This window comes from Poecilia mexicana, unplaced genomic scaffold (assembly GCF_051168715.1).
Source record: "Poecilia mexicana isolate PSO_F unplaced genomic scaffold, ASM5116871v1 scaffold_15, whole genome shotgun sequence".
Lineage (NCBI taxonomy): Eukaryota > Metazoa > Chordata > Actinopteri > Cyprinodontiformes > Poeciliidae > Poecilia > Poecilia mexicana.
In genome coordinates, this window is record NW_028263384.1 from 29,806,178 (window position 1) to 29,825,471 (window position 19,294).

At 38.1% G+C, this 19,294-nt stretch overlaps 1 protein-coding gene across 2 annotated transcripts in view; it reads right to left on the reverse strand.

Moving 5' to 3' along the window:
* sorbs1 (sorbin and SH3 domain containing 1) overlaps window positions 1-19,294 on the reverse strand; it is a 74,043-nt gene that overhangs the window by 20,890 nt on the left and 33,859 nt on the right. For both annotated transcript variants that reach the window (XM_088013223.1, XM_088013222.1), the window contains exons 13-14: window positions 10,650-10,699; window positions 4,115-4,293 (exon numbers count right to left, since the gene is read on the reverse strand). In XM_088013223.1, coding sequence (XP_087869349.1) covers window positions 4,115-4,293; window positions 10,650-10,699 — 229 coding nt within the window. The remainder of the gene's footprint in view (window positions 1-4,114; window positions 4,294-10,649; window positions 10,700-19,294) is intronic.

Here is a 19,294-nt window from a genome sequence, read left to right on the forward strand (position 1 = left end):
AGACTCACTCCTGCTCATGAATGCAGCACAGCGAGTCAGGGTTTGGTTTTTTGTGAACAAAGATTTGGGGCTGAAACAATTAATTGTGATTAATCAAATACTGAATTAACTCAATTCAAGTTTACTTCTATAGCACATTTGAGCAACAAGGCAGTTTAAAGTGCTTTGCGTCATAAAACATCATAAAAGAGTCACCAGTCATGACTGTAATTCAGAAATTAATAAATCGCTAACTGGACTCAAAAACAGCCATTTGGTGAAAAAACCCCCAACATAGTCAAAGTAGAGATTAAGTCAAAAACTACAGATCAGAAGTAACTGGCTGCTAATTTAATTTTAAATAGGACTGAAACAATTAGTCATGTTTAGTCAATCATTGAAATAATCATCAACTACTTTAGTAATCTATTAATCGTTTACTGAACAAACTGAAAAAAGGCGATTTGCTGACAGAACAGTCAGAGGAGTACTTAAGCCAAAAATGTACAAAAATATATAAAATTAGCATTTTGTCTGTAAATATGTTTTTGTCAAAACTCTTTCAGTTGTAAAGTTTTAGCTTCACTCGGTTCAGATTTACTAAAGAATTTTAGGTTATTTTATTTCCTATTTAAAAAAGGAATTATATGTTTATTCATATTTTAATGTATTTATAAGATGATATAAAAAAGGCTTAAATGGCTAAAATCTGTAGAATGTATATTTTCTATCCGTTTAATCGCCAGAATAATTATTTAATCATCAGAATAATCAATAATTAATCGTTTGCGGCAGCCCTTTAAATATTAGATTTTTTAACATTTTGTGAGCATAAGGTGGTGTGTTTGGTTTCTGCCTTTCCTCGGCTTGTTTCTCTGCTTCATGAGCAGCGAGTGACTCAAATAACCCAGGTGGAGCCTCAGGCACGAGCTGCATGTTAGTCAGTTGACTGGATGGGTAATTTTTCACACTGCGTAGCTCCACATCTGCTTACAACAACCACCGTTTCTAGCATTAGGGTTATAATTACCATGCAGTTTGGCTTTAAAAGTGGTAACTGTTGCATGTTTGCTCAGCTCGGTACATTGGGTCAAAGTGTCCCCGCCTTGGATCTGCTGCCCTCCAGCCCGGCTCTGCATTCCAGCTCCTGACCCCACACTGACAGCTGACTTCCTCATGCCGCCCGCCTCTGTTTATCTCACTGCTCTGTTTATCTCTCCTCATCCATGCCCTCTCTGCCTGGAGACCGCTCCAGCTGGGCGGCAGCGGAGGGAAAAATCCACCATGTTGGGTTTCAAGACGACTTCAGACCCAACATGAGTCAAAAAATAAACAAGTGAAAAGATCCACAGGTGCATCGAAATAAATTAGAACATCATCAGATGTTTATTTTATTTTAGCTCATTGTGGCAGAACTAAAATAATTTTACAAAGTATTTTTGGTCTAATTTCTACTGCAAATATCTTATAAAGTAAAACAAAGCTAACTTACAAGTAACTTTTCAGCAAAAAACAGGAGCTTGTTTTCAGTCAATTATTCCTTAATATTAATAAAAAAAAGTACTAGTTCTGCTGGCAAATGATTTCAATTGTAACATTGTAAAAATGTCTTACTATAAGTGAAATAATCTGTCAGTGGAATTAGAACTCGGTTGCTAGGTAACGGGCTGTGCTTGACTGGCGTTGCTAGGTAACGGCCAGGGCCCATTATCTGTGAAATAAGTGAAATAATCTGCCAGCAACTAGAACTTTTTCACCATTATTAAGGAATTATTGACTTAAAACCAGCTTCCACAACTTCCTGAAAAGTTACTTGTAAGTTAGTTTTGTCTCATTTCATATTTGCACGAAAAAGGCGACCAAAAATACTTAGAAAATTTTGTTTCTTTTGCAGGTGTATTGAGTGGAAGGAAGAACTGTGGTAGAAAAATTGTAACAGGGATTCAAAGTCTGTTCTGCTAAAGTTGTACTTGCGGATTTATGATAAATAAATCTTGTAATAAATGAAAGAATAAATGTAAAACAACAAAAACAACCTTTTGCATTTATAACAAGTAATTTGGGATATTGGTGTATTGAACTAGAAGCATAAATCACCTTTTCAAAGTAGCTTCTTGAAAACAAGCTTTCAATCCCTGTTGGTTGTGAACCTTTTGACCACAGTTTTTCCTTTCACTCAATTTTCCATTAATATGGTTGGATGCAGCCAATTTCTCCTACATTGACCGTTAATTATTTATTTATGGCAATTTGTGGACAACATACAACATAACATGACCTTTCTGTATTGAAATGCATTTTATTCATTTTATGTAACTTTGTATTCTGTCTTTGTGAGTCTGTTCGCTTTGACATTTTTCAAAAAGCTTTTATCGCCTTTTTTGTTGCTGCTTTTGCACAGAAATTTGCCCATTGTGGAGACAATAAATTATATTTCTATTCTTATCCTTGTTGCTTGTGTATTTTATATTCTAACACACTTTTTCCTTCCACTCAACTTTTCATTAATATCAATATAATCACAAAATGAACTGAAATATTGTGGGTTTTCAGTTTGACTTAAAGTTTGTTAAGCTGAATTTCTAAGGAAAAAAATGTGTCCCAATATTAAGATAATATTAAGAAAATATTTCAAAAATGGAAATTTGAGGAAAATGGATTACAAAAATGAAACTGAAAAACTTCTCAGTCAGAAAATAATTTTTGAGAGTAATAACATATAATTTATTTTCTGATAATTTTTTTTTATTTTTAAGAAATAAAAAGATTTAATAAAAAATGAGCAAACTTCATAAATGTGTCCAAGATTTAATGCTAAAATCTTGTTTTTTGATTGAGAAGTTTTTCAAATTAAAATTTTTGTAACATGTTCTTTGCTTGTGATAATGTTGGAACTAACTTCTTTCCATAAATGGCAGAAATAAACTTCTTGATGACTTCCTGGTTTATAGAAATGCAGCTGTAGACGGTAATGAATGCTGCGACGTGATTGGCCGATAATGTGCTCTGTGTGTAATCCAACAGAACGGTTGAGTGAATCACATGCATCTGGAAGTTTCAACATTTTCCAACATCTGCAGCTTTCAGAGCTGTTTACACTGCAAAAACACAAAATCTTATGAAGTATTTTTAGTCTAATTTCCAGCACAAATGTTTTAGTACAGTTGAAATAAATCAAAGCTAAAGCAGAAGCTTGTTTGAAAGCTGCAGTATGTAACTTTTACAAAAATGTTTTTTTCTATTCCAATCAGAGCTGGGAGGCTGGTCTTAATGCTGTCAATCAAATTTGTGTACAAGCTGCTAAATGTTTTATCAGCAGAGAAACAACTCACCATCATAGGAAAACTGTTTATAAGCTGTCATCGATGGCTCTGCTAACTAGCTTTAGCACTCACTGCTGGCTGCAGCGTAGCAAAGAGAGTGACTGACAGCGGTAAGACCCGCCTCCTGGCTCTGATTGGCTGTTTCTAGTTAGCACTAGGAGATGGAGGAGGAATTCAATTTTTTTTAAAAAGATTATTTGTCTTACATCAAACTATCATGACAAAATGATAACGTTATTAAAAAACATTTTTCAGTCAATAAATGTAATTGAATATTGACAATTGTGAGGTTGGAGACAATTTGCTCTACGTTTGACCAAATCGTCAACCTGAATTTCTTTATCGTTTATTTTACATTGGCTGTTCTACACCTAACTGCACTGATTGAACAAAATAAAGTTGTTGTTTTTTACATTTGACCAAGTTTCTGAAGCTATTAAGTTACCAATAAATTTGTAATTCAGTACATTTATGTCTGTGTTAAAAAAAATACATTTTAGGTCAGTTCAGCTGTTTTCTGAATCGGATCGGCCGATCCTGAACCGCAGATATCAGAAGTGAAAAAAGTGGATCAGTTCATCCCCACTTATTTATGGGGAAAATGTTTTTGTGCCAGTGGCACAAAAACATCAAAATTAAGGAATTATGTACTTAAAAAGCACATATTTGATGCCAAAAAGTTACTTATAATTTAGTCTCGTCTCATTTCAAGTGTTATAAGGTATTTGAGCGAATAAGTAGATAAAAATACTTGTTAATATTTTGTGTTTTTGCAGAGAGCGCCCATGTTTGAAGCTGAGCTAGCGTCCTACCTTTAGAGGAGGAGGAGCTGCCGTGGCGCTTGTTTAAAGCCCGCAGGCCTTGCAGGGGAATGTCGCCGCCCTCCAGGACACTCTTGTAAACGTGTCGGTCGCATTCTGGAGCGGCGGGCTCGCCGGACGACGACCCCCCGTCCTTCTCCACCTCGTTGTGTCCAGACTTGCTAGAGGAGCTGCGCCGCAAACGAGAGAGAAAAATGTTACTCAAACACAGCTGGGCTGCTTGGATGTTGGTATGCGTTTCAGTGATTTATGGAGAGAAATTCGTTCCAATATTGGTGAAGGCGAGGAGCATGTTTCAAAAATTGAAATATAAAAAAAATGCATTTCAAAAATGAAACTGAATCAAACTCACATTTTGAGTGTAATTCACAATATGTTGAATTAAGTTGAACATACATTTATGCAGTTTATTTTTCATATGTTTTGTAAATTACTTCCTTTGTGGGTTTTATTTTTGCTCATTTTAATTTTTTTTTTGAAAATGTACTTTTTCGGATTTTATTTTAAAAATTTGAAAAATTTAAAAACTAAAATGAGCAAAAATAACTTGCAGTTCATATTTTCCAGATTTATTTAGTTTTAATCATTTTCTCAGATTTTATTTTTGCTAATTTATTCATGTATTCCTAAAATTGTTCAGATTAATTTAAAAAAATATCTTATTGTTTCAAAAAAATTGAAGCAAAATAACTTGAACAATTTTTTCAGACTGAATTTTTTATTACTTTTTTCAAAACAGAAAAATTAATTGAAAAAAATGAGCTATTTTTTCAGATTTATATATTTTTAATTATTTTTCAGATTTAATTTTGTTTATTACTTCTTTAGAAGTTATTTTTTCTAATTGAAATATTTTTTGAAAATAAAATAAAATCTGTAAAAGTACCAAACTGCATAATTAAGTACACACTGAAAATGGATCTTAGATCATATTTTTTTGATTGAGAAGTTTAAAAAAAAAAAAAAAAATTCAAAAGCAATTTTCTTACATTTTAATTTTTGAAACATGTTCCTTGGTTGCAATAATATTGGAACTAATTTCCCTCCACAGTTCATTATCTGAAAAAAAGAAAGAGGCATCAGGGTAATGCTCCGTCATATGGGCCTCATTAAGGGGATTCTGGGTAAGTTTGTGAAATGCTTGTGGGATGTGATGTAATTAGAGCAGGAAAAAGCCCCACGCGGATCCAGAGCGAAGGCAGAGAGGAGATTTCTCTGTGTTGGGAATGATTTCCATAAATATTCCCTCAACATTCCCATCTAGTGCATCAGCAGCACCTGTGTCACCTCCATGCACTGGTGCTGGTTTCTACGGTGGCCGACAGGTGCAAATGCGCAGCAAAAGAGAAAACATGCAAACAAAAGAAAAGACATCCCCCCGAATCAAATGCAGCAAACAAAAAAGAAAACACCCCCGAATTAGAAAACACCCCCGAATTAGAAAACACCCCCGAATTAGAAAACACCCCCGAATGAAATGCAGCAAACAAAAAAGAAAACACCCCCGAATTAGAAAACACCCCCGAATTAGAAAACACCCCCGAATGAAATGCAGCAAACAAAAAAGAAAACACCCCCGAATTAGAAAACACCCCCGAATTAGAAAACACCCCCGAATTAGAAAACACCCCCGAAGCAGCAATGGCGACAAAATAATTTTTGCTGTATTACACTTAAAATTACACAAATTTATTTTTTACAATGTTTTTAGGCGAGAATGTAGATGTGTAGATCTGAAATATCTGCTCGGTTCATTAATAAATCACCTACTTCCAATATTGCTCCGACGTTTTCGGAGATGTCTTCTCCCGCTGCATTAACAGCCAGCTTCACTCGCAAGCTGTCAGCTGGCCGGGCGCTCCATGTAGATATTAATAAAGTATTTAATTTATTCCTGAGCAAATGGGTTTGACTGATTAAAGTTAAGCCTTCAAACATAGTTTATTTAACTGTAATGTCTTACTACCTGAGATCTGGAGAGTATTTGAAAATGAATAATATCCCTTGTATACATTAAACATTTTAGAATCAGACAGATTTTCTTTTTACTATGGAACAACCTTTATTACAAAAGGTGAAGAATAATACAGAAATAAAGAGTAAAAAACAACTGAGTCCGTTTTTTTTACTTCGTTGCTCTGTGCTTCACGTTGTCACGGTTGCTAAGCAACATAACGCCGAGATGGAGGCTAGGCAGCTAGCCGGAGGCTACAGCTTCTCTCTTCTGGTCGTCCATATTCGTGGCCTTCGAAGGACCCGTCTTCTGTAGATCGGGCCGTTTCTCACATAGACATAATAAAAGGACAGACGCCTAATGAACCGCTCTCGTCTTATCAATACATACTTATATAAGTATACAAACATAAATAAATAATCATTAATACTGAATAATATACATTAGGCTATGCATGATTATGCACGCACACACACACACACACACACACACACACACACACACACATATATATATATATATATATATATATATATATATATATATATATATATATATATATATATATATATATATATATATATATATATAATGTTTTCCAGCCTACGAGTTCTGGTTTAAGAGTGATTCAGCAGCTGAGATTGGGTCCAAAATCCGATACGAGATTCATCCGTGCTGTGCAGTGAATCTGTCTCTCCCTTCTTCCTCACGTCGTAGGAAACCTTCAAAACAAAAACGGGACATTTTCGAGTTATCTTACGTTGACTGAGTTAAATAATTAAATAATAGCCATTGTCATCTGTGTAAACTTTGCTGGTGAATGTTATGATTTTTATATTGTTTCATTTCTATAGTAGGCTCTTGTATCAGATAATCTAAATGTTGGAGAATGACTGAAACATTTTAAGATTTACGGAATCTCGGTTAGCTGTCAGAGCGGGGGCTGAACACCAAGCACTATAGCTAGCATTAGCTGGTATTTCGCCAGTGGACATAAATACAGTATAGTAATATTCTAATCACAAAAATACACAGTAATATGTCCATCTTACTTGCGAAAAGTCTGTCGAGCCCTCACGTCAGTAGTCCGTCGATCCGATCAACAATATTCCGCAGTGCTGAAGGCATCTTCTGCTGTTTTGGTTGAGCAAAGCAAAGTGTATTTGCGCCGGAGCAGCCAATCGTGGGGGGGAGGGTGTACTCTTTTATTATGTCTATGCTTCGAAGGATCAGTTTCTCAGGGCCCTTGAAAGGATGCAGAGCCTGAATTCGGACACAGCTATTTTTTGTTATAGACTCCCCATAGTGGTCTGGAGCACTTCCGTTTTCAACACTTTTTGTTTGCTGCATTTAATTCGGGGGGTGTTTTCTAATTCGGGGGTGTTTTCTAATTCGGGGGTGTTTTCTTTTTTGTTTGCTGCATTTAATTCGGGGGTGTTTTCTAATTCGGGGGTGTTTTCTAATTCGGGGGTGTTTTCGAATTCGGGGGTGTTTTCTAATTCGGGGGTGTTTTCGAATTCGGGGGTGTTTTCTAATTCGGGGGTGTTTTCTAATTCGGGGGTGTTTTCGAATTCGGGGGTGTTTTCTAATTCGGGGGTGTTTTCTCTTTTGGTGCGCATTTGCACCTGTCGGCCACCGTAGGTTTCTGTCCTCATTCTGGCGAAAAGCTGCGACAGAGAAGCGTTTTTAAATCACTGAGCAACAGGAGGCTCCTTGGTAGGGAAATATTGGCAACGCGTCTGCGCTGGGTGTGCAGCAGGAATTCACGTAAATGCTTCTGTGGCTGATTTACGATCAGATTTAAAATAATCTCCTGAGAAGCTTCTAGTAAAAGCAAACGCCAAGCGGCATATGTCCTGCGCTTCATGCTGCACATCCCTCCACATTTAGACTGGATGGGATTTATTTCTGTCATCATTAGACTCCAAAGCACACATAACTCTAGTTTACAGCCTTTTCTGATCACTTTTCATTAAACATAACGGTAAAAATGTCAGGTTTGTTGTTTTTACTCTTTTATCAAATCTAAACAACTAAAATCAATCAACACTTCAAAAACACAAAACTTTACCAAGTAATATTTGGTCTAGTTTCTACTGCAAATATATTATTACACTTTAAATAAGACAAAACTAATTTATAAGTAGATTTTCAGTAGGAAAATAAAGTTAGTTTTGTCTTACATAACGTGTTTTAAGAAACCAGATAAAACTACTATTTTGTTTTTGCAGTGTACTGTTTTCAGTAACTGCAGAGGAAGCTTGATCCACTCTTCTTTGCAGAATTGTTTTAATTCAGCCACATTCAGTGGTTTTGAGCTAAAATGGCCTGTTCCATACTTTGACTAGGCCACTTCTGGATTTCCATGAAATCATTCAGAGTTGAACTTATTGGTGTGCTTTGGATTCTCGTCCAAAGCTAAAAAAAATACAATTATTTCCTGACGCGCCAAAATGACCCCAGACCATAATACTTCCACCACCATGTTGGAATGCTAGCATGATGCTCTGTTTACACTGCAAAGAACAACAAAAAAATCAACATTTTCTGCTTTCTAGAACCTGTTTGACAACATGAAGTAGGTTAAAAAACCTCTGCATACGTAAAAACAGGAAATCCATTTAGTTTCTAGTGAAAATATCTAATTAGACTTGAAAAATAAGACAAAACAGTGAGAAATAAGAGCTTTAAGTCAATAATTCTTTAATATTAATAAAACAGAAGTTTTCCATTTAAAACAAGACATTTTCTTCCACTTTTTATGAATGTTCAAGAATCATTTACTTAATATAAACTCCTATATTTTTCTAAAAAGTTAATTTTAAGTTAGTTTTGTTTCATTTAAAGTGTACTAAGTAAAAACTAGACAAAAATACTTGTAAGATTGTGTTTTTATGCCAAACATGACAGTTTTTTTCAGGAAATGTGAGCTTGTAGCCTACTTCGTGTTGTCAGGCAGGTTCTAGTAAACAGAAAATGTTGATTTTTGTAAACTTGTGACAGTTTTATATCTTTTATATCCGTTCTGCTGCATCATGATGACAGAACAAACCAGTCCGGATCATTCCAGCCATTCCTTTCTGAAATATGTCAGATCCAGCAGCCATGTCTGACTCTGCTGAGGCAGGAAAACAGCGAAGCAACCATAAATTTGCCCCTCAGAGGGAAGTCGGTTTATGAGCAAAACTTTCCGCTGTGAACATTTTGAGTGGCTAAACTTCCATCGGCCTTTAATCAGGGATCGCTTCCTTTCCAGCTCTCAGACGACAGACGTATCAATGGAACAAAAAGCTGGTTTGGGGTTTATTTTAGCCACCGCGCGCTCGCCCCCCGCCGCCCCCTCCTGGTGACATAATGACTGCAGCAGATGGAAAACAGAAACGAAGGTTTATTTTCTCTAGACAGTTACCGCGCTGCGGCCCCGAATTCCTGGCATTTTATTGCAGGACACAGAAATAGACGCTGTCAGTCTCCATCAAACACAAAGACAAGATCAAACGCAGCTTTTGATCTGAGTGGAGCTGCAACTAACAGTTATTCCACTTATCAATTCATCTATTGATTATTTTGATTAGTCGGATAAATAAAAGTCCCACATTCTGCAGATTTTTTTTATTTAAGCATTTTTCATATGAACTAAACTTTTTTCCCTTCTTTTATATTTGCTTTAACTTGAACAAATAATTTATTTCCTTTTTTTCTTGCTTAAAATGCAAAAAGTCTGATCTGTAATTTTTTGGATTAACATAAAACACTGCAAAAACACAAAATTTTACATTTTTTCTAGTTACTTGTGCAAATATATTATTACACTTTAAATAATACAAGTGTTAAAAGTAACTTTTCAGGAAGATATAGGAGCTTTTTAAGTGAATAATTCCTTAATATTGAGGGAAAAGCAGATTAATTCACTAGTAACTTAAAACACGCTTCTATATCTTCCTGAAAAGTTACTTCTAAGTTAGTTTTGTCCTATTTAAAGTCTAATAAGATATTTGCACTTCAAAGTAGAGCAGCAGTGAAATATTTGGAAGAAAAGGTGATTTTTTGTTACATAATTCGAACCAGGTGAAGCTGAAAATGAGGAGTTCTGGGTTGAACAGACAAAGACAGGTTTCTTTTATCTTAAATGCAAAATATGTAATTTTTTTGTGTTAATTGCTTCTCTGATTGTGTTGTTCTTTCTTTTTTGAGTGTCTTTACTCCAGTTACCAATTAATCGATCACTAAATAAGTTGATTAATCTGATTAATCGCTCATGCTTCACGATCTGGTCATTCAGCACATTCAGGCAGAGGTAACAGTTTTTAAGTTATGCAGCAGCTGGGAGAGTTCCCTTTATCCCAGTGACATCCAGGTTCCTGTCTTTAAATAAACTCCCCCCCCCCCGATAGGAGCCATATCTACAACCTGAAGGGAAAACAACACAAAATGCAGCCAGGGGACACTCTGTTCTGCTGGCTTTTTGCCTCTTTAACAGGAAACTGCCGTTCATCCCTCTCATAATCACATTAAATCTGCAAGGATGAGGTGAGATTTTAAAGCTGGAGAAAGGAAGAAGCGTTGACTTACTACTGCTGCAGGTCGGAGGCTGTTTCCAGAGGGCTGAAGGAGGGGGCACTCTGCAACAAACCAAACAAAGAAGTCATTGATAGATCCACAGGAAGATCTCCTCCCGCTGAAACAAGCAGCAGCCTCCAGTCAGGCCAGATTCTGCCCTCCGTTCCTCTCGGTCGGCCGTGTGTTTCTGCGTCGAGCGTTTCCGAGCGTCTCTAGGCATGGACGGGGTGGGGGGGCGAAGCGTGTGTTTTGGCCTGCATGCAAGTTGGGAGAAAACAAGCGGCAGAAAGGAGAGTGGAAGGGAAGGGAGGGCTGGGCGTGCGTCGGTCAGGGGGCGCCATGCGGGGAGGGGAGGCTGTCACAGGCTCAGCCTATAAGCTGCTGTCTCCCACTGAAGCCACTTCTTTTGTCTGACTGAGTCGCTCTCATTACCAGCGGAGCAGACAGGGGGGCAATTAACCAGCTGGTGGGGCAAGGAGGCCGAATTACATGTATCAACACGGACACAGGAGCTCACCAATATGCAAAAGATATGAGGGCTGAAACGATTAATCGTATAAACCACGATTAATCGATTAATGAAACAGTCGCAGACTAATTTAGTAATCAATTAATCAATAACTGGAGCACATAAACACAAAAATAGACAAATTACTGAAAGAACAACACAGTCAGAGCAGAAATTAACCCAAGATGATACAAACTAAAAATGCACTAACTGGGATGGGCTGAAAAGATTATTTGGATAAATTGCGACTAATCGATTAATGAAATGGCTCTCGACTAATTTAGCAACCGATTAATAATTAACAGGAGTATACAGACTCAAAAAAGCCGATTTAAAGCAGGAACAACACATTCAGAGCAGTAATTAAGCGATTAATTGGATTAAATGTGATTAATCAATGATCAAACTAGTCATAGATTTAGTAATCGATTAATTGCTAAATGGCGCGTACAGACTCAAAAAAGGCCTTTTGGTTGGAAAAAAAAACATTCAAAGCATTTTTTTAAGCAAAAACTGAACAAAAAATAAATACATTTTGCATTGGTAGTTGAATTACACTTATCAGCATGGACACAAGAGCTCACAGATATATAAACTGATTCGCGATTAAACAATTAATCAGTTAACCATGATCAATTGATTATTCACATCATCGTCAGCTGATTTTGCAATCGACTAATTGTTAACTGGATCATACAGACTCAAACAAAGGCCATTTGGTGGGAAAAAACATATTGAAAGCAGTAATTAAGCCAAAATTGTACAAAAAAGATAGTACACGGTAAAAATATAAACTTTTACCAAATATTTTTGTCTCGTCTCTAGTAAAAATATCTAAGTAAACTTGAAATGATACAAAACTAAGTAACTTTTCAGCAAGAAATAAGAGTTTGTTTTAAGTAAATCATTCTTTGATATTGATGAAAGATACTAGCTCCAGATTATTTCACTTATCATATGGGAGAAAACTCTTGTTATAAAATAAATAGTTGTTTTTATCAATATTAATGAATTATTGACTCAAAACAAGCTCCTATTTCTAGTTTGTAGTTTGCATTACAAATTAGACAGAAATACTTGGTAAGATTTTGTGTTTTTGCAGTGCACAGAGAAATAGCCAAACACGAAAGAATAACTAATTTTCTGCATATTTAGGAGCATAAAGCGAGTGGAGTGACATTTAATGGAGATTAATTGGCATTACATAAAGAGAAATAGCACATACTTTTGTTGGGGTCACTGATGGAGCAGAGCAGCAGCCAGCGGCATTTTAAAATGCTTTGGAGCTAAGCTAATTTTAGCCCACTGTTTCTGCTGCTTTCCTCTTTTTGGACGTCACAGCAGGTAAAAATAACGAGGCTCTATGAATAAGAGCACAAGTGTTGTTTGCAAATACGATTGCACAATCGTCCCCCCTCGTCTCTCCCATTCCCACCATCCCAGGGTTGCCAGTTTGGGCAAGTTTCCTCCCAGTAAGGCTGCTTTTGAACAATAAAGCTGCACAAAACTTTTAATAAAATGATGTTATTGCACTAAGTAGTTAATTTATTTTGAAAATTTGAATGTGACAACATCAATTATTGGTCATCAAGTGTCACTAATTGTCTCTTTGTCAACAATTATTGATTAGTTTGTTTTTGCTTAAATATCTGAAATATTACCAAACTGGTGATTGTTTCCTGATTGTTTTTAAGCAGTTGTGAGGCAAAGTGGTGAAACTGTAAAGTGCTGCTGCGCCAGTTATTCGACAGGCTGTTGCTAGGTAACCGAGGAATGAGTGAGTTGCTAGGTAACCAAAGAGCGAGCCAGTTGGTTGGTTTCTCCAACCCAGCTTAGAAGGTTGTGCGGTTTTGGATCGGAGTTCAGTAAATGTTGAATATTCTATCAGATGTAACTATCGTTATTTATCACGTGTCTGTCACATATTAATGATTTATTGTCCAGCCCCAACATATATTTATACATACATAACTATATCCGCTGCTATCAACATGAATTTCATTAGAGGTTGAGATCTGGGCGGGGGTTTTTTTGGGAGTAGGGTGGGTTTGACTTTGTTTTTGGCTGGAAACTGCCTGCCAGACATGGCAACCCGGCCCCAAACACCCCTGGCAGCCCCACGGCGCGGCCGAGCCTCCACTTCCCACACCAATGACCGGACAGGGAACATTCTGCGCTGCTCATTTGCCACAACATGCCTCTCCACCTCGTTGCCGGGGCAGATGATCATTAATACCCTCGGAGAATAAGAGCCTATCTTTGTAGGAGCCAAACACCAGGCTGGCAGGTCTATAGTCGCGTCTATTTATAAAGCTAAATGTTCCATGGCGACTTGGAGAACACACCGAGGGGTCACAGACTAATCTTCCCCGTCTTCCAGCCCACCACCTCCACCTCTCTTATCAGGGGCAAAAAGAGAGCGTCCTCTGACACTCCCGGTTATTGGGCTCACACACAAACAGCGTCAGTGGAAAGTAAACAGGAAACAATCATGGAGGGCTTATCTGCAGTGGAGGAATGGAATCTTAATCTGGTTATTTACAAGATGACTGATTAGTGTCAGTTTATGAGGACGTTTCCTCGTCCAACGGGGGGAAAATGGATCAGTTTCACACTAACCCGGCCGTGTTATCACAGCGTCGTGTTACTCTGGGACGTCCCGGGAAAAGATTTAGTGCTGCAAATGGGAGATAATGGTTGGTGACACTATACACATCCTGCTGGGATGGAAACTACTCTGTTTGCCGTTTCACCCCATCCTGCTTCCATTTTCTGCCCAAATCATCCGATCTCTCCTGGTACTTCAAACAAAGACACAAACAATCAGATGATGCACGAAATGCCCCACGTCATTTAATGGTGTTTTATTTTCTGAGGTTTTTATGTAAAACACTGCAAAAACATAAAATAGAACCAAGTATTTTTGGTTAACTTTCTAGTGCAAATGTCTTGGTACACTTAAAACAAATCTAACAAGTAGCTTTTCAGCAAGATATACAAGTTCGTTTTAAGTTGATACTTCCTTAACATTGACGAAAAAGTAGTTCCACTGCTAGATTATTTCATTTATAACAGGAAAATGTCTTGTTATAAGTGAAATAACTGGCCAGTGGAACTAGACCTTTTTATATTAAGGAATTACTGACTCAAAAAAGTTTGTTTTGTCTTATTTCAAGTGAACTAAGATATTTCCACTAAAAACTAGACAAAAATACTTGGTAAGATTTTATGTTTTTACAGTGCAGAGAGCAGAAAGCAACTAATGTGGGAAAACGTCCAAAACTGTTTATGGTTCAGCTGTCTTACAGAAAACGAGGTTATGATCCCAAACACAGCAGAAATCTCAAAATAGAAGTTTCTTACAATAGTTCGTTGAAAAATTTAGAGGAAAAATAATCTATTAATCCCAAAGGAAGAAAAATAAAATAAACTCCTATGGGATTTTTGACTTCAGTTGCTATGGTTACGCATCGTCACAAAATAGCAAAGTACAAAAAGTATTGGCAAAAAATAGTTCAGTCACACAGCATCCAAAACAATTTAAAAAAAAAAAAAAAGCTTCTTTTTTTTTTTTTTTTACCACAGAAAGAACAAGAAATTACATTTTCATTGCTTGAAATTATTGATTTTTCAGAGAATGTACATTCAAAAATGAGCTAAACAACCAAAAAGTGGATCAGTTTTCAGACAAACCTGCCTGCAGATGCAAACTGAGGTATCTAAGGAACACAGGCGACAACAATTCATCAGAACCGCCGCGTTTCCTAACAGCTGCCGCGCGGCTCGGACTGCACTCTGCTGCTTTCACAGTCAAAATAGAGCGGGCCGCTGTAACACGAAGCCCATTCTTTCCAGAACCTTATTCGTGTTGATGTGTTCTTATGAACACAAACATGCCGGCCCGGTGTGAGGGGAGCTCATCCTGCCGCCGCTAAATGCTTAAAGGTAAAGGTTAAGTGTATAACAGAGGTTAAATATGAGAGCACAATGAGCTGGCAGGCTTTTAGCGTCGCCCCGTTTAGAGTACGTCAGGTGGCGGCGGGGCGGCGCTGAGACTGGTGGCAGCGGGGCTGACGTCAGCGTCCGCGCCGCAGATGGAGTCGCTGTGGCGGTAGCAGGGGGCCTCAGTGATCTTCCTGAGCATTGATACGTGTGGAACTCCGGCTCCAGCTGGCTATGTATATCGATGACCCGCCGCTTGACTGGAGCTGTCACTGGATGTATTTTCAGACGCAGCTTTAAAAGTGTTATCGTTATTAAAGAGGACCATTACCAGCAATCTGTAGCGCTCTCCACAAGCGCTAAAAATAAATGATTTGTTTCCTAATAGAATTTAGACAAATCCAGTCTTCAAGTTGAACTGTAAACGTCTTGAAGTTGATTAAAATGCCAAGAAGCTTTTAACTAAAAAAAAAGCTCATATTGCAAAAATTTTGAGTTTTGCAATACTTTACTTGAAACTGTCTCAACTTGGGTTGAGTTCTGCAGACAAAAGGTGCACAAGTTACAGGGTTCTGGATAATAACTGGTCTTTAAAGGGGATTTTTTATGCAAAATTCAAATGTTGCACATTTTTATTCTCCTATTTGGGTCTTAACTGCTTCTAAAACAACCCAACCATTTTTTGGCAATAAGTTCATGTCTTTTGGTGTCTGGAAAATGAGCCGTTTCAAAAACCTTTAGAATGTTACGTCACCTAGCAACCCAAGCTGAGTTCCGCCGGTTACCTAGCAACCCAAGCTGAGTTCCGCCCGTTACCTAGCAACTCAAGCTGAGTTCCACCACATCTGATCAGCTGGTTTCATCGCTGTGTGGGCTGCACAATGGCTGCTGGAAAAGATGCATGTTTTGTTGTTGACTTGCTATTCAGAAAGCACTTGCTGCATTCTTGATGGTTGTACAGAAGGCTCCCCTTCTGCTTTTCAAAGATGTACGGTTGTTTGCAAGTGTAAACGTTGAGTCAGAGTGTTTTTGAAATGACTCATTTTCCAGACACCAAAGAACATGATCGTTGCCACCCAATCGTTCTCCTCCACCTCCTTCCTGAGCTAGTACCGTCTGAAGAAATGCACCATTCCCAACCAAAAACAACCAATCAGAGCCAGGAGACGGCTCTTAGAGCTGTCAATCATCCTCATGTACTTGCTGCTAAATATGCTAATGGCAGAGTAACAACTTGGAGTTATAGGAAAACTATATATCCCCTGTCATCAGTGGCAATGCTAACTTTCCTTAGCGTTCACTGCTAGCCACACTGTAGCAGAGAGGGTGATTGACAACACTAAGACTCGCCTCCTGGCCCTCATTGGTTGTTTCTAGTCAGCAACAGGAGCACTGGGAGAAGGCAGAAGAGATACATTTTCTGTCTCATACCGTCATTACATGGTGACAGTTTCATACTGCAGCTTTAACTAGAGGGGTTTTTGAAAGAATTGCCAGAATGTACGGCATCATCAGCTCTTCATAGTACCAGACCATTTTAAATAAACAGCCAGGAAGCAGAAAATGAATCATCAACCAGTTCAACACACAAATGATTCAGCAGATATAAAAATGCTTCTCCTTCTCCTTCGCTAATACCAAACGACTCCTGATTTGTCAATCAAGCTGCAATGAGCCATGGTGTCTGGCTGGGCCTTAAGGTCAAATGCTGCACATACCAGGTGCAGCTTTAGAAGTGGCTTTAACATTAAACAGGAGCCAGTCATCAAGCCGAGCTCACGTGGCACCCGTCCAGACAGAAACCGAGTCCGGCAGCTGCCACCGGGACTGAGCCTCCTGGACCTCCTGCCAACCTCAAACTGCAGCGTCTGGACGGCGCAGGAACACGAAGCCAGTGGTGCCACCTCACCGGACCCGGGGCGGGGCGGCTTGGGAAATCAACATCTGTTTCTGGGCAGTTAGGACCACTTCTGTCCCGAGGCACGCATGTGTCACGGCTCTGATTCAGACCTGCGCCACACGGACAATTTTGGTAAATATAACAGACTCGGATTACCCTGGAGCCTGTTGCTTGTTAGGTGGACTACAAGCGAGCAGAGAGTTCTGGGTGAATCATCTGATCCAGACCTCATGCTCAGAAAACACTGTAGGCCAAAAGACGAGGAGCAAAATCTGAGTTTCACAAAGAAATTATTGGTGTAACTAAATAAACATGAATATTGTGCAAGAGTCACTTATCAGAATATGGTTTTACTATAACAGCACAGTCACTAGAGAAACTTTTTGAAAAAAAATTTTTCTTTTAGAAGTAATTTTGCTTTTTCTTCAGTAATTTCATTTTGAAGCATCACTACTATTGATTAAATCTTTTGGATCTTCTACCCACTGAGAGTAACTTAATGGAGAGCAAAACTGTCTTAAAAACATTCACCAGAGACACACCTGTAGTTTTTATTAAAGTTTCACAAGCTTTATACTGAAAGAAACTGATTTGGAAAAATGTTTCTTTTGCCTGATTTTGCTGTGTATATGAATTAATGTCATTTGATCTTTAAAATACCAACATTTCGACAGACCAAACATGCCGTTTGGTCTGTCTGGTGATGTAATTTTGAAATATCAAATTGTGTTTTAATCAGTTTGACTTTGTCCAAACACTTCTTTACTAATACTTGAGTCATTTCTTGGATGGCTGCTTTTTATTTCTACTTGAGTAGAAATATGCTGTAATTTATCTACAATGGCCGAAATATGCTGTCTGTCGTTAGTTTATCCATATACTTGCTTTGACATGATTCCCAATCAACATAATTTTGTCTTTTAATAACTCTATATTCTAATACACAATTTAAAAGTACTTTACATTTTTTCAGTCCCCACAAATGAGTCTCTTGCCTCCATGTTTAATTTGTAACAGGAAGTTATGGTTGTCTTGAAGCAATCTGATTGGCTAACATATGTATTACCAAAGCGCTACACTGCCCTCTACAGGCTAGGCATATTTAAAACACAATCAGGGACAGATTTGTGTGGGTTCTTGCTAGGCTAGGTTAGCGGAATCAACTAACTCACTCGCTTTCTGGTTACCTAGCAACTCACTCATTCTTTGGTTACCTAGCAACAACCTGTTGAGTAACCTGCGCAGCAGCAGTTTTAGGTTTTGCCACATAACTGCTTAGAAATAGTAGCAAGAAGTGAAAGCTGCAGATAAATGAGGAAAGGCCGCTCCACCGGTCTGGTAGTTCAGACATTTGAAACAACAAACTTATCAATAATTATCAATATTGATTGATATGAAACGCTTATATCGCACAGCCCAAATGAAAACTTTTCTTAAACCCATGTGGACGATGTTATCTTTTTAATGATGTGGTGAGGATATTTTTTTATTTAGTTATTTTTTTACATATTTGTGTACAAAACCTAACAGTGTAGGCCTTGTACAGAAAATAACTGAAAATTCAAGAAAACAATACATTTTATGACTGATAATTAGTATTTAGCCTCAATGATCCATACGATCAGACACTCAGGGTGCGTTCACACTGCAGCCTGAAATGACTCAATTCCGATTTTTTTGACGTAATGCGACCTGTATCCGATCTTTTCATGGCAGTGTGAACAGCACAGGTCGGATTGTTTTTCGAATCTTACCCATATCCGATACGTATCCGATTCAAATGCGACCTAACGTCCAGGTCGCATTAATCCAAACTGAACGTCACTATTTCTCAACAAATCTCACTATTCTGCGTCCTGATACGCGCAAGTGGGAAGAAAAACAACAACAATGACGGAATATATGAGGATGAAGTTGTTAATATGTTGCTCCGGCCGGATAACAACTTCAAATATGTAAGCTAAGCTCCACCGTTAGCCTCCATGTTTACTTCCGCAAACACCGAGAACTACTTCTTCTTTTTATGGCGGTTGGCAGAACACTGAGAACGCTGACGCTATTGCGCCCTCTACTGCGCATGCGGGACACTTTCAGGTCGTTTGTCCGTTCAAACTGCAGAACGCATACAGGTCGCATTTACTGGCAGTGTGAACGGCCCCGGCAAAAAAAAATCAGAATTGCCAAAAAATCGGAATTGAGTCACTTCAGGCTGCAGTGTGAACGCACCCTCAGAGGATCACAGTGGGGTGGGAGAGGAAACAAGCAGACCTGACAGACAGTTTAGACGTTCAACATGGATGTTACATG